The sequence below is a fragment of the Dromiciops gliroides genome, chromosome 6 (assembly GCF_019393635.1).
Source record: "Dromiciops gliroides isolate mDroGli1 chromosome 6, mDroGli1.pri, whole genome shotgun sequence".
Classification (NCBI taxonomy): domain Eukaryota; kingdom Metazoa; phylum Chordata; class Mammalia; order Microbiotheria; family Microbiotheriidae; genus Dromiciops; species Dromiciops gliroides.
In genome coordinates this window covers 248,501,492-248,514,018 of record NC_057866.1, presented here as the reverse complement: position 1 = coordinate 248,514,018, position 12,527 = coordinate 248,501,492, and the positions used below count along the sequence as shown (strand labels likewise).

Below are 12,527 nucleotides of genomic sequence, written 5' to 3'. Positions count from 1 at the left end.
GATGGAAGAGTGAAAAGTTCTTAGAGATCTACTCCAGGTTGTGTGAAGGACACGGAACTGGAAGTAAAGTCATGTAGTATGGGAAGGAAGTTAGCCTATTTTGTTTTGTGCACAAAATTATTTTGGCATGTGAACTTTTTTTTTTTGCCTTTGCCTCATATTCATCTCAAATGATTATATGTAATCATAGATTATTAATATCTTTATATTACTGACCTGCTATGATGAAAATGTGTTGGTATAAGAATTCTGGTATATTTTTGTCTCAAAATAAAAATTCACACTTAAATAGTATTTTACAATTTACTCAACATTTCCTTCACAGCAACCCTATAAAGTGGATAGCACTGGTATTATTTTCTTCATTTCATAAATGAGGAAACCGAAACTCATAAATATAAGCTTATAAACATCAGAAGACTGTCTTCCAGTGTGGTACCCTGTCCTACTACTATTAGACTGTAGAGTTATCAGTGACAAAATAATTATTTATTAACCATCAAGGGATTCCCTAGTATTTTAAAAAGGTACATACATGTTAAAAGCAACAAAACCCATGGCTAGTAGCACAGATTTAAAAACCACATCCCCCAGGGGAAAAGTGTAGAAATTCCTTTTCTGCTCTTCCCCAACAGTTTCTTCCTAGAATCTTCTGATTTTCCCTGCATATCCTTAAGCAATCAATGATTTCCAGAAAGCAGAGCTCATTTACTATACTTGCTTCAAATGACCATTATACAAAATTACTTATGTTAATCTGCTTTTCTTCAACCTTTCTCTTAATAGAATTCCCTGCTGTGAAATTTAATTGGGTAAAATTTAAGCCCATGGGCAGGGTTGGTCTTTATCCTTAAAAAGGTTTCTTTAAAGTAGCAAGGCAACTGTAATGTAGCATAAAGAACATTGATGGTGGTAAGCATCCTTGGGTCCGGTCCTGGCTTTGTGATCTTTAGCAATCCCATTCACCTTAGCTGTTCCTTCATTATAGCTTCACTCAGCTAGGTGGCACCATAGTGCACAGGAAGACTCATATTCCTGAGTTCTAATGTGGCCTCAGACACTAGCTGTGTGACCCTGCGCAAGTCACTTCACCGTTTGCCTCAAGTTTCCTCATCTGTAAAATGAGCTGGAGAAGGAAACGGCAAACCTCTCCAGTATCTTTGCCAAGAAAACTCCAAATAGGGTCACAAAAAGTCAGACGTGACTGAACAATATAGTTACTTCCAACTTTAAAATCACACCTAATACAATAGAAAAACAATTTATCATTGTTTAAATAGAAAAATGCCCAATGAATTCCTTCTCATGATACATTTTACCCTTATGGTGAATTTGACACCAGCCCATGAGTTTCCTGATTTCTTCCTCACAACTGTTATGACACTGGTTTTTACTCATTGGCCATTATTACATTCTGCCTTAGGTTGCTATCTTGAAATATATTGTTGCCCCTATTGGATTATGAGGTTCTTGAAGGAAGTAGCCCTATTTTATGTTTTATCTCCCAAGATGGCAGATCATGGCAAAGAGAGTGCTAAATTTGGAGTCAGGAAGAATGGGTTTAAATCCTCTCAAACTCTGACTAAATTTCCTTATCTGCAAAATGAGAGTGGTAGTAATAGCACCTACCTCACAAGGTTGTTAGAAATATCAACATATAACTAAGTTATTAGGGAAGATAATAAATATTTGCTGATCTATCGATTGCATGTGCTGACTGGACTTCTTCAAGGTACACAAGGGAATTTGCACAAAGGTAGGAATGAAGGACAAGACTTGTTCCTGTCTACAGTGATCCAAAATTCTAAGTTTTTGGTCAACGTTGTTCCAAGGTCCTCTGTGCCACTTTCCTTCTCCCGAGACTTCTCTTCAACTGGGTCATCCACACAAGCCCATCCTGTGTGGCTCTGAGACACAGGTTAGCTTCATGCTTCCTTCCCCATGGGCAGGGTGATGCTGTGCAGGTGTGCACAGCAAGTGAGCCAGCCCGAATACCTCTTCTTTCTCCATATACACCTAAGATGCTGTGCAAATGATCACACTAAGCCAAGGGAGGAAGGACTGGTAAGGAGTGACCTTAGCTTTTCTCCTCTAAATCTAGGATCCTGTAATTTCTAAGCCTTTTAAGGTGGTAAACACTTTCAAGTAATAAGTGCTCCTAATGCAACATACAAAATTTGGAGTAATAATCATTCCTTCAAATTCTCTTTGCAAACTGTCTTTTTAAAGCCCAATTCTGACTATGCCCCTTCCCTTTTCAATAAACTCCAATGGTTCCCTATGCTTCTGACCAAACAAAAGCTCCTGTTTAGCTTTATAAATTTAATTTGGGAGGGGGGGGGGACAATGAGGGTTAAATGACTTGCCCAGTGTCACACAGCTAGTGTCAAGTGTCTGAGGCTGGACTTGAACTCAGGTCCTCCTGAATTCAGGGCTGGTGCTTTATCTACTGGGCCACCTAGCTGCGCCCACCTGTTTAGCTTTTGAAGCAAGGTTTCTGCAGCCGGGCTTCAACCTTTCCAACATTACCTATTATTTCCAAGGTGACACTCTTCTACCCAGCCCAAGTGACCTTGCTGCTCCCCACACTGATCATTTTATCTCCTACCCATGCCTCGAAGCCAGTAAAGCCTTGTTGCCTCATCTCTATCTCAGAACCTTTAATATCCTTCAAAGCTCTGCTGGGGTCATTTCCTATACTTAACCTTTAGTGATCTCCCCAGGTACCAAGGTCCTCATTTAAAAAAAGTTTCTTAATCTTTTATTTCTTTATTATAGGGCAGCTAGGTGGCAAAGTGTATACAGTGCCAGGACTGGAATCAGGAGGGCTCATCTTTTGAGTTCAAATCTGACCATGTATTAGCAGAATGTCCTTGGGCAAGTCAATTAACCCTGTTCGATACAGTTTACTTATATGCAAGTAATCGAGCTGGAAGAGGAAATGACAAACTTCTTCAGTATCTTTGCCAAGAAAACCCCCAATGGGGTCAGGAAGAGTTGGACAGGACTGAACAACAAAGTTTATTTATGTACATCTTGTTTCCTCTATTAGAGGTAAAGTTCCTTGAAAAGTACCCTGCACTGCCTGGAACTCAGTAGGCATTCAATATACATTTACTAATTGATTCTAGAATAATTACTTTTCACATGGTATTTCTGGAAATAAAGGTTAAAAAAAAATCAAATTTTTGCTAGACACCAATTTCCACTTTATTGTAAGCTTCTGTATGGGACTAGTTCAAATGAATTTATCTGAAACTATTTAAATGACCAAATTATTTGGTGTAGTGCCTTTGAAAATATTTGTTATCATTACCTTCCATTGCCTAAAGGCCTTAACTCTACTAACCAGTAATAATCCAAAAACCAAAATCAACACTATAAACCAGGCATTTATGCAGATCAAAATTAGGGCTGTTAAGCCCAACAAGGGAACATTTTAATTAAATGAATATCGGGATTTCCCTCCTCCCCCCTCCAATGATGGAAAAGAAGGCAAGATAAAAAGAAACCCATTTTAACTTTCTTTAGTCCTTAGTCTCTAAGATAGGTTGAGTTCCCTGTGAAAATGAGATCATTCCAGTCTTCTAAGACTTAAGTGGACTAAAATTCAGAAATCATTTTTGTTTAAATGTAAATCTCACAGCCTCACTACGTGAAGTCTCTCAGGGTGGCCTCTGGTTGCATTAATTGTGTCTAAAGAGTTTAATACCCATCCAAGTCCAGAGGTGGAAGAACACATAAACTGGGATGGTGACTGGTAGGAGGAGACTATAAAAGCACAGGCTGCTTGTGCTGGTGCAACCATGGGGAAAATTTTCATCTACAGAAGCAGAGTAAAACAGTCCAACCAAAGAGATCAGAGGGACAAGAACAGTCAGTGTGGGCAGAGACAGAAACATCTTCCCTGATTGCTTATCTCTTCCTCCTCCTGATGTGCTGTGTCCCAGAGCTGGTTTTTAATTAAAAAAACAGACTACTCTTGTGCTTTTTCTTCTTGTTGCTTATTCTGATGGATCATTCTTGCTGCCTGTGGTATCATATTAGGAATACCATCAATGATAGGGTAGGCAATTCCCAGTTCTTCATTAATCAGTTCATTCGTTGACATCTCATACCTACACAGAATAAAAAATACAAATAAATCAGTTATTTAAGTTATATTAAAAAAAGAATGCCTAGAATGTGGTTGTAAATAACTCAGTGTATCCAGTTCTGTCCTATAAGGGGCTTATTATTTTAATCCACTCTAAATTTAAACTCTCCCACCCAGGCATAAACTTTTTCTGAAAAAGAATTTCATCATTTACCCCACTTCAGACTGTTTCCTCTCCATATAAAGTCATTTTTCTTTTTCTATTTTTGCTATACCTTTTTTCAGACCTGTCTTTGTTCTGTCACAGAAAATATCAAATAGCTCTGCCCACCCAAAACTGTTTTAACCCTTTTAAGAGGAAGCTTAGGGGCAGGTAGGTGGCGCAGTGGATAGAGCACCGGTCCTGGAGTCAGGAGGACCTGAGTTCAAATCCGGATTAAGACACTTAACACTTACTAGCTGTGTGACCCTGGGCAAGTCACTTAACCCCAATTGCCTCACTAAAAAAAATTTTAAAAAGAGGCAGCTTAGCACATCAGGGGAAAAGTACCGGACAATCAGGAATGACCTAACTAGATGTGTTAATACGGGTAACTTATTTCATCTTTTTTTTTTTTTTTTGCGGGGTAATGGGGGTTAAGTGACTTGCCCAGGGTCACACAGCTAGTAAGTGTCAAGTGTCTGAGGCCGGATTTGAACTCAGGTCCTCCTGAATCCAGGGCCGGTGCTTTATCCACTGCGCCACCTAGCCGCCCCCAACTTATTTCATCTCTATGACACTATAATTCATCCGTCAATGGAGATCGCAAAGTCCTCTGCTAGGCGTTAGCAATCCCCTCCCCTCTTGGTAGCTTTCCTATTAGCACCGAGGGCATCACCATTCCTCCCCGCCACCAGCCCCAGGGTGTCACCCTCCACTCCCCACTCGTGCCCCTCTTAGCCAATCTGTTACCAGCGCTTTGTCCACGCAATACACGTAGTACACAGGCAATCTAGCCAGAGGCAGCACGCAATATACACGGGGGACGCAGCCCACGTGCCGGCTACCGCACGTGCGCACCATACACAGGACACGACGCTCTATAAAGCTCACGGCCCACGTGCAGATGGGGCAGGGCCAAGGCCCGGCGGTCAGGACCTGGGCATGCCTCCGTTTCCCGCCGTCGGCAAAAAGGGAATACGTAATCCAGGCCCGGGGAGGGCGGCGGAGGGTAATGGGGGCGGGGCCTCCGGTCTGCCGCCCCGCCCCCTTCCCGAGGGATTCGGTGCCGTGGCCAAGGTCACGTGGCAGTTATCGGAGAGGGAGGGGGGAGTTTGAGCCCGGGTCCCCCGGGCCTCGGTTCTCTCGTGAGAGGGTCGGGTGGGGGGCTCCCCGCGGGGCGCTTCACCTGAGAGGCTTCTTAGAGAGCGGGCACACCAGGACATCCAGCAGGGCCTCGTCGAAGGCCGAGGGCGGCGCGGCCTGGCTCGACCCCGGGCTGTCCGCGGACGGCCCGGGCCCCGCCGCGTGCACCGCCCTGCTCCCGACGGCCGATGCCAGCCGCGGGCCTCCCCGCAGCGCAGACGCGGCTAGTCGGCACGGCCCGCTCAGCATGGCCCCTCCCGCAGCGGGGAAACCTTCGGCGGCCTCTTTCTCGGCTCAGCTCCGGCTCGGACGACGGCGCCCCGCCCCCTCTGAAGGGCTCCTTCCGGTGCACGAGACTCCTTCCGGTACAGTAGGAAGGAGGTCCCTCGCGCACCGCGCGCTTTGCAATCTAGTTCCTACTTAGTCATCCGCTTGTGAGGCTACCCGAGCAGCTGTTGTCTTATGTATGGATCGTGGCCCAACAAGGCTCAGCCGCCGTCTAGCACAGGCCACACATGAAAAGAACCTCTTACACCAAGTCATCGTTAACAAATCTAGAGCAGAAAGAAGCCCACTATTCCACTCACCCCATTTTACAGATAAAGAATGAGATCCAGGGGTGGAAATGACTTGTCCAGGGTCTCACATAGTGAGCATAACGAGATCGGAACTCAGGTCCTCTGACTCCAGAGCCAGTGTTCTTTCCACTGCATCACGTGGCCTCTCTACTAGATTTAAAGGACCTACAGGGGAATTATTTTTTTTCCTAGACACTAACACCCATCCCACTCCTATGCTGCTTGTGCCTCCACGCTCAAACTTTAATAATTTTTTTTTTTACTATTAGATCTTCAAAGCTCTTCATGGCCTGTTTCCAGCCCACCTCTCCAGGTTCACTACCTATTTCTCCCCTTGACACTCTACTGTCCAGGCAAACTGACCTCCTTGTTCCTGACGCTGCTGTTCCCCATACTAACCGTCAACTTCCTCCCTCCCTCCTCATCTCTTCCTCTGAGCATCGCTTCCAAGCTCAGCTCAAGCGCTACAGCCACGGAATTCTGTGCTTCATCTCCCAGCTATTACTAATCAATGATCAATACAGCAACAGCATTTATTATGTACCCAGGACCAAGTATCAGAAAGACAAATGTGAAATTGATGCATCGCAGGAATGCTACAGTCTAGTGTTATGGGAGGATTATGGGCCCCAGTTATCCCAACAGTTATCTGGGGAGGTCAAGGAACTTTTTCCTTGAAACCTCAGTTTTTCCCTGGAAATCAAGTAGGCCTAGGGGGCAGCTAGGTGGTGCAGTGGATAGAGCACCACCCCGGATTCAGGAGGAACTGAGTTCAAATTTGACCTCAGACACTTAACACTTACTAGCTGTGTCACCCTTGGCAAGTCACTTAACCCCAATTGCCTCAACCCCCCCCCCCCCCCAAAAAAAAAAAAGTAAAAGAAATCAAGTAGGCCTCTCCTTGAGCTCAATCAAGGACATACACACACACACCGGAAAGAGATAAGCAGCACCAGATCGAGCTGAGCATGCTCCAGGACCACCACCCTGAAGTCCAGCCCTCTGACTACCTGGATGAGGTAATCCTGTTGGGAGAGACTACACCAGCAGACCACCTGGAACCGACCACCAGCAGACTGCTTGGACCCATCAGGACAGAGTTAACTCCCAATCACCAGATTACTCACAACCGATCTCTCCTACCCCAGCCCAACTGCAGAGAACCCCCAGCCCCTCATGCAATAAGGGACATTCTTACCCACACCATCTGCACCCTATAAACCGGTGCTCCCCAAGGTAGTCAGGGAGGAAAGTGTTTTGTTTCTCCAAAACCTTCCTCCTGGCCAGTTTCTCTTGTACCCCAATAAACCTGTTCTTTTATTCCTAATTAGGTCTTGTCTGAGAGTGTAATTCTTTACAGAGGAATCCTAAGGATCCACGTGCTTTCTCCACATATCATTAGCAAGTAGGGGCAAAATGTACAGAAGTAGGCATAGTAGAAATAGGCTATTTACTTATTTTCCCAGCGTGCACATCGGCAAATTGGGTGCCCAGAGCTCAGTTCTTGGAATAACCCTAAGGGGTTATGTAGGGGGGTTAATAATGGGTTTCACCTGGGTGCTGACAGTGTAGGAGGAGAGAAGTGGGGGATGATGATGATGGTGGTGGTGGTGATGATGCCTAGCATTTTTATTTATTTATTTATTTTTGCGGGGCAATGGGGGGTTAAGTGACTTGCCCAGGGTCACACGGCCAGTAAGTGTCAAGTGTCTGAGGCCAGATTTGAACTCAGGAACTCCTGAATCCAGGGCTGGTGCTTTATCCACTGTGCCACCTAGCCGCCCCCCATGACTAGCATTTTTAAAGTGCCTACTTAGTATGTGCTGGGCACTGTGCTAAGCACTTTTCAAATATTCTCTCATTTGATCTTCACAATAACCCCGAGAGGTAAGTGCTATTATTATCCTCATTTTATAGTTGAGGAAACTGGGACAAACAGAGGTTAAGTAACAAAAGAGGAGAATGTGTAGGGGGAAAGATAATAAGTTCATTTTGGTCATGTTGAGTCCCTTAGGGCTTCTGAGACCATATACCTGCCAAGAAACAGGGCATCCTTGGCCCTTTCAATCAGTCAACAAACATTAAGTACCTACTAAGTGCCAATCGTGCTAAGCACTGGGAAGAGAAAGAAAAGTAGCACAGTCTGCTCTTACAGTCAAATAAAGTAGAAAACATGCAAATATCTCTGTACAAATTCCATTCTAGGCACAAAGAGTGAAGTCTCCAATCATGGGAGTGAAGCACAGGAATCCAGAAGGCAGAATCCAATTGAGAGAAATGACTGCTTTTCTATTAATAACCAATTATTAAATTAAGATTGAAGTTTTTCCTTTCTAGTTCCTCATTTAACCCTTGCAGGTCTTTCAGTCAATTTCTGATAAATGAGATTGCCCGAACCCTTGGGGTACTTGCTCCTAGATCTTGGGCAGGACCTCACCCAGCTAGAAGACCTTACTTTTGTTTAAAGTGTAAACAGAATCCAGTCTAGTCGAATTTTTGCACCAAGGAAATGAGATCTTATCCTTGGAAATTCCACCAGAATTTAGGGTGGCCCAGTTTATGAAGGAGAAAACTAGAGTGGTCTGGGTGGAGATGGATTCCTTTGTCCAGATTGTTGGAGGCAACTGAGTCTAATGATCAAGCCAATTCTCAGCTGGAAGAGCTGAAGACTTTTAGCCCACCTCCTCATTAATGTGTCCACCCCCCTCATTCATTGTTTATCTATCAGGGTTGATTTTCACCTTTCAGGGGCACCCACTTTTCCAAAGATATTTAAGCATTCGATGATCTCCATGGTCTTTGTCTTTGGTTACCAAGAGAGGCCACTGACCATCTATTTATTGATCATTTGCTGGCCTGATTAATAAATTGATTATTAATTACCCATAAACTGTCTCTCAACTTTTTGTTCATCTCACAATCCAGTTTTGTTTTTTTTTTTTTAGTGAGGCAATTGGGGTTAAGTGACTTGCCCAGGGTCACACAGCTAGTAAGTGTTAAGTGTCTGAGGCCGGATTTGAACTCAGGTACTCCTGACTCCAGGGCCGGTGCTCTATCCACTGCGCCATCTTGCTGCCCCTCACCATCCAGTTTTAATGCCTTAAGGAACAAGGAACTATTGTTTGAGTTACCTTCAAGACCACAATGATTCCACCTTTGAACTTAAGCTTGATTAAACTAAAGCTATATAGTAAATGAGCTGTTATGCCTCACCCCACCACCACCCCCAAGAGAAGAGAATAACCTGAAGATATTGGGAGAAATGTTTAAATGCTTATTCTTGATTTATCTTTGGCATAAATTCCCCTCTGTAAAAACTATTTGTGTTAAGTAGTTAAATGGAGTTGGGGTGCTAGTAAGTGAGCCCCTAAGAAATAGGGGAACATAACCAGTAGGGGTTCAAGGTAACAGAAAAGAGACACTCCCAGCCCTCAAGACAACAATGTAGAAAGTTTGGCCCTGAAATAATAGGGACAGAACTCCCTCCTTACATGGGCGTATTAGGAAATTCAAAAATTAGGAAAACATCTTCTGGCTAATGTCAATCATCAAGTAGATAATTGATATTAAAGATATGTTATTTTCCTAACTTAGCCAATGAGAAATTATTTTGTCCTGAATAAATTTCTTGACCAACTTAGAATTCACATATGGAGTTAGAAAAAAAAAGTTTAAAATTATTCCTTTTGACATTTGCCAGTGTTTTAATTTTGAAGGTTCTTTACAAACTAAGGAAACTTCTCTGAGCATAAATTTAGTTCTTTAAAAAGGAATCAACAGAAACTGCACCATCATAACTTTGTATGAGCTAAAAGACGCTGAGTAACAGTAAAGGAGGTCATTCTATGCTTCTGCGTGTATTTGGCTGACCGTTTAATTAATCCTCAAAAACCTTTTGTAAGATAGGTAATGATAAGGAATATCAGCTGTCCTCTACAGAAAGGAAACTGGGGCACAGCAACATTAAGTATTAACAACAGAGGCAGGGCTCTGGCCTGTTCATTTCTTCAACCACCTAATTCCCTTAAATAAAACTCTACTGAAAATAAGAAGTTAAAAGTGAATAAGAAATTCCTGGCTCTGTGCTTACTTTTTATTTTTTTTTTAAGCATTTTTAAACTGCTAAGAATAGAATAGAATTTTGTGGATTGTATTTTCAGATAGATACATAACATAATGTGATTGTTTTCTTCTACTATAGTGCAGATCTTCTCCAGATTGACAATTTATTTAGAACAATGTTGAATAAGGGGCAACAATGTGGTGGGATTGGCCTTGGGTTCAAATATGGCATCAGATACTGACTAGCTATGACACCCTGGGCAAGTCACTTAATCCTCATTGCCCTGAAAAGAAAAGAAAAAGGCAATTGGGGTTAAGTGACTTGCGGAGGGTTTCATAGCTAGTAAGTGTCAAGTGTCTGAGGCTGGATTTGAGCTCAGGTCCTCCTGAATCCAGGACCAATGCTTTATCCACTGTGCCACCTAGCTGCCCACCCCCCCCCCCCCCATTGCTCTATTTTTTTTTTAAGGCACTGAATAACATCAAGATAATTTCCCTTCCCTTCCTACTAGTTTTACAAAACTTGCTGTTTATGCTGCTAACTCTGGAAATTTTAAAGGAATTCCATTCTACATAGAAAGGCACGATCAATAGTTTTTTAAGCCCAATGGTCAAAAATAGTTTTTAAATTTAGATAGTAGTACTTCTTTCAAGTTTATTGTCATTATTATTATATATTATATTATTTATTATTATGTTGATTGTTATAAACAAGGGGCCATGGAGATTCTCCATGTGCTACAATATATAGTAGAAGAGGGAACAATTACTGGCTAATGTGACCTTATTTAACTAACATAAAGGGTTTTTAAGTATCTCTTTCAATCTGAATCCAAAGCTGTATCTTGAAGACAATAGAACCGTGCACCTGGAGCCAGGAAAAGCCTGGATTGGATCCCTACCTTTGACACTAGCTGTGTGACTGGGCAATCAGCCCAGCAAGCAACAAACAAGTGAGAACAACAGGTGTTTGGTTCCAGTTTGCCTTGACTGTAGAAAGCAAGAAGGTGAATAAGGTATAACAAGGGTGGGAAGGTAAGTTGAAACTAGTTATTATGTAGGCCCTTAAGTGTCTAAGGTAGAGTTTGTGTTTAACCGGAGAGGTCATAGGAAACCACTTGAGTTTGTTGGGTAGGGAAATGACCTGTCAGACCTATGATTTAGAAAAATCACTTGGGCAGCTGTAGAGAAGATGGATTGGAGAAAGGAGAAGACTGAGTCAGGGAGGCCAGTTAGAAGGTTCCTGCAACAGTCGAGTGCCTAGCATCGTAAACTGTGGGTCAAAACCCACATGGGGTCAAGTAACTCAATGTAGGGGTGGCAAAATAATTTGGCACCAGTAAAAAGTTATGTATACCTATTTTATATACCTCTATATCTAGGTTCATGTAAAACTTTCTTGGGCAAAAAGGGGTCACAGTGGAAAAAGTTTAAGAAGCCCTGGTCTAATGAATAGGTGATAAGATAAATCACTTAAAAGGGAGGAAATGTATAAGACAATCGCTTTTGGGAATGGATGGGGAAGACATGTATGTGTTTATAAGCAGTGAGGAAGCAGGCAGTAAATAGGGAGGGATTAAAGATTAGTGAGAAATAAGGATAATAGAGGGGACAATCTGTTAGAGAAGATGAGATGGGAAAACATTGTTTGTGCATGGGGAGGGGTTTGCCTTGGCAAGGAAAAAGACCATCTCTTCATGTGAGACAGGCGTGAAGGAGGAGATAGTGGCAGAAGAATTCCGAGTGAAATAGGAGAAAGAGAGAGGGAGCTCTCAGTGAATGACCTCATTTTTTTTTCAGTGAAATATAAAACAAAGTTCTCATCTAGGAGGGGAGGCTGTGGGAAGTTTGAGAAGAAAAAAACCTTTGGAAAAGTCACTGCGGTTAGGATTATGAATCAATTAGGGAGGTGTGAAAGTATTGTTTGGAGGTAGTAAAGATTATGTAAAATAAACTTATAGACCTTGTTGTTTACCCATTTATCACAGTTTTGTGATTTTTCTCAAGCTTTGTTCAGCTGCAAGTGAGGAGAAGGAAAGGCAGCAGATGGTGTGAGTAATTCAAGGTTGGGGTTTGTAAGGGCAAGATTGTCTGTAGAATAAAGGGGAAAGGGACTCAAGAGAAGAAGATAATGTAGAATTGAACAGGTTTACCAGGGGGTCAAAATGGGGGAGGGTATGGCCAGTTTAGGGGGTGGCCAGAGCAGGGGTGATGACCCGGGAAAGAACTGAGGGGTTGAGATCAAAAGTCATGGTGACCTGTGGAACAGATATTCCAGATAGCAAAGGAAAGGTTGAGTAACTTTAGAGTGAGAGGTTAGCAGGGCTAAGTTGAGAGAGATGTGAATAAAGGAGCTGTTGGTGGAGGATGGAGAATGCAGTTTGATCAATGGCAACTGGGAATTCAGAATTACTTAGATTAGGAGCAGTATGTTGGGATAGATGGA

General features: G+C 42.8%; 2 protein-coding genes across 2 annotated transcripts; both read right to left on the bottom strand.

Moving 5' to 3' along the window:
- Window positions 1-2,997: 2,997 nt before the first annotated feature.
- On the bottom strand, window positions 2,998-3,902 carry PIGY (phosphatidylinositol glycan anchor biosynthesis class Y). The gene has a single exon (XM_043971056.1). It carries the CDS (start codon window positions 3,900-3,902, stop codon window positions 3,687-3,689), a length of 216 nt encoding a protein of 71 aa, XP_043826991.1. The 3' UTR covers window positions 2,998-3,686.
- A 74-nt stretch (window positions 3,903-3,976) lies between these two features.
- On the bottom strand, window positions 3,977-5,781 carry PYURF (PIGY upstream open reading frame). The gene is made up of 2 exons (XM_043971055.1): window positions 5,485-5,781; window positions 3,977-4,118 (listed from the first exon to the last, which is right to left on the bottom strand). Exons 1-2 carry the CDS (start codon window positions 5,688-5,690, stop codon window positions 3,977-3,979), a joined length of 348 nt encoding a protein of 115 aa, XP_043826990.1. The 5' UTR covers window positions 5,691-5,781.
- Between the last annotated feature and the right edge of the window lie 6,746 nt (window positions 5,782-12,527).

What these genes read in the sequence shown, in the direction of transcription:
- PIGY (XM_043971056.1), bottom strand. Translation starts at nt 3,902, where the DNA reads ATGTTTCTGTCTCTGCCCACACTGACTGTTCTTGTCCCTCTGATCTCT.
- PYURF (XM_043971055.1), bottom strand. Translation starts at nt 5,690, where the DNA reads ATGCTGAGCGGGCCGTGCCGACTAGCCGCGTCTGCGCTGCGGGGAGGC. An exon ending in CTCTCTAAGAAGCCTCTCAG is followed by an intron (nt 4,119 to 5,484) that starts GTGAAGCGCCCC and finishes TATTCTGTGTAG; the next exon opens with GTATGAGATGTCAACGAATG.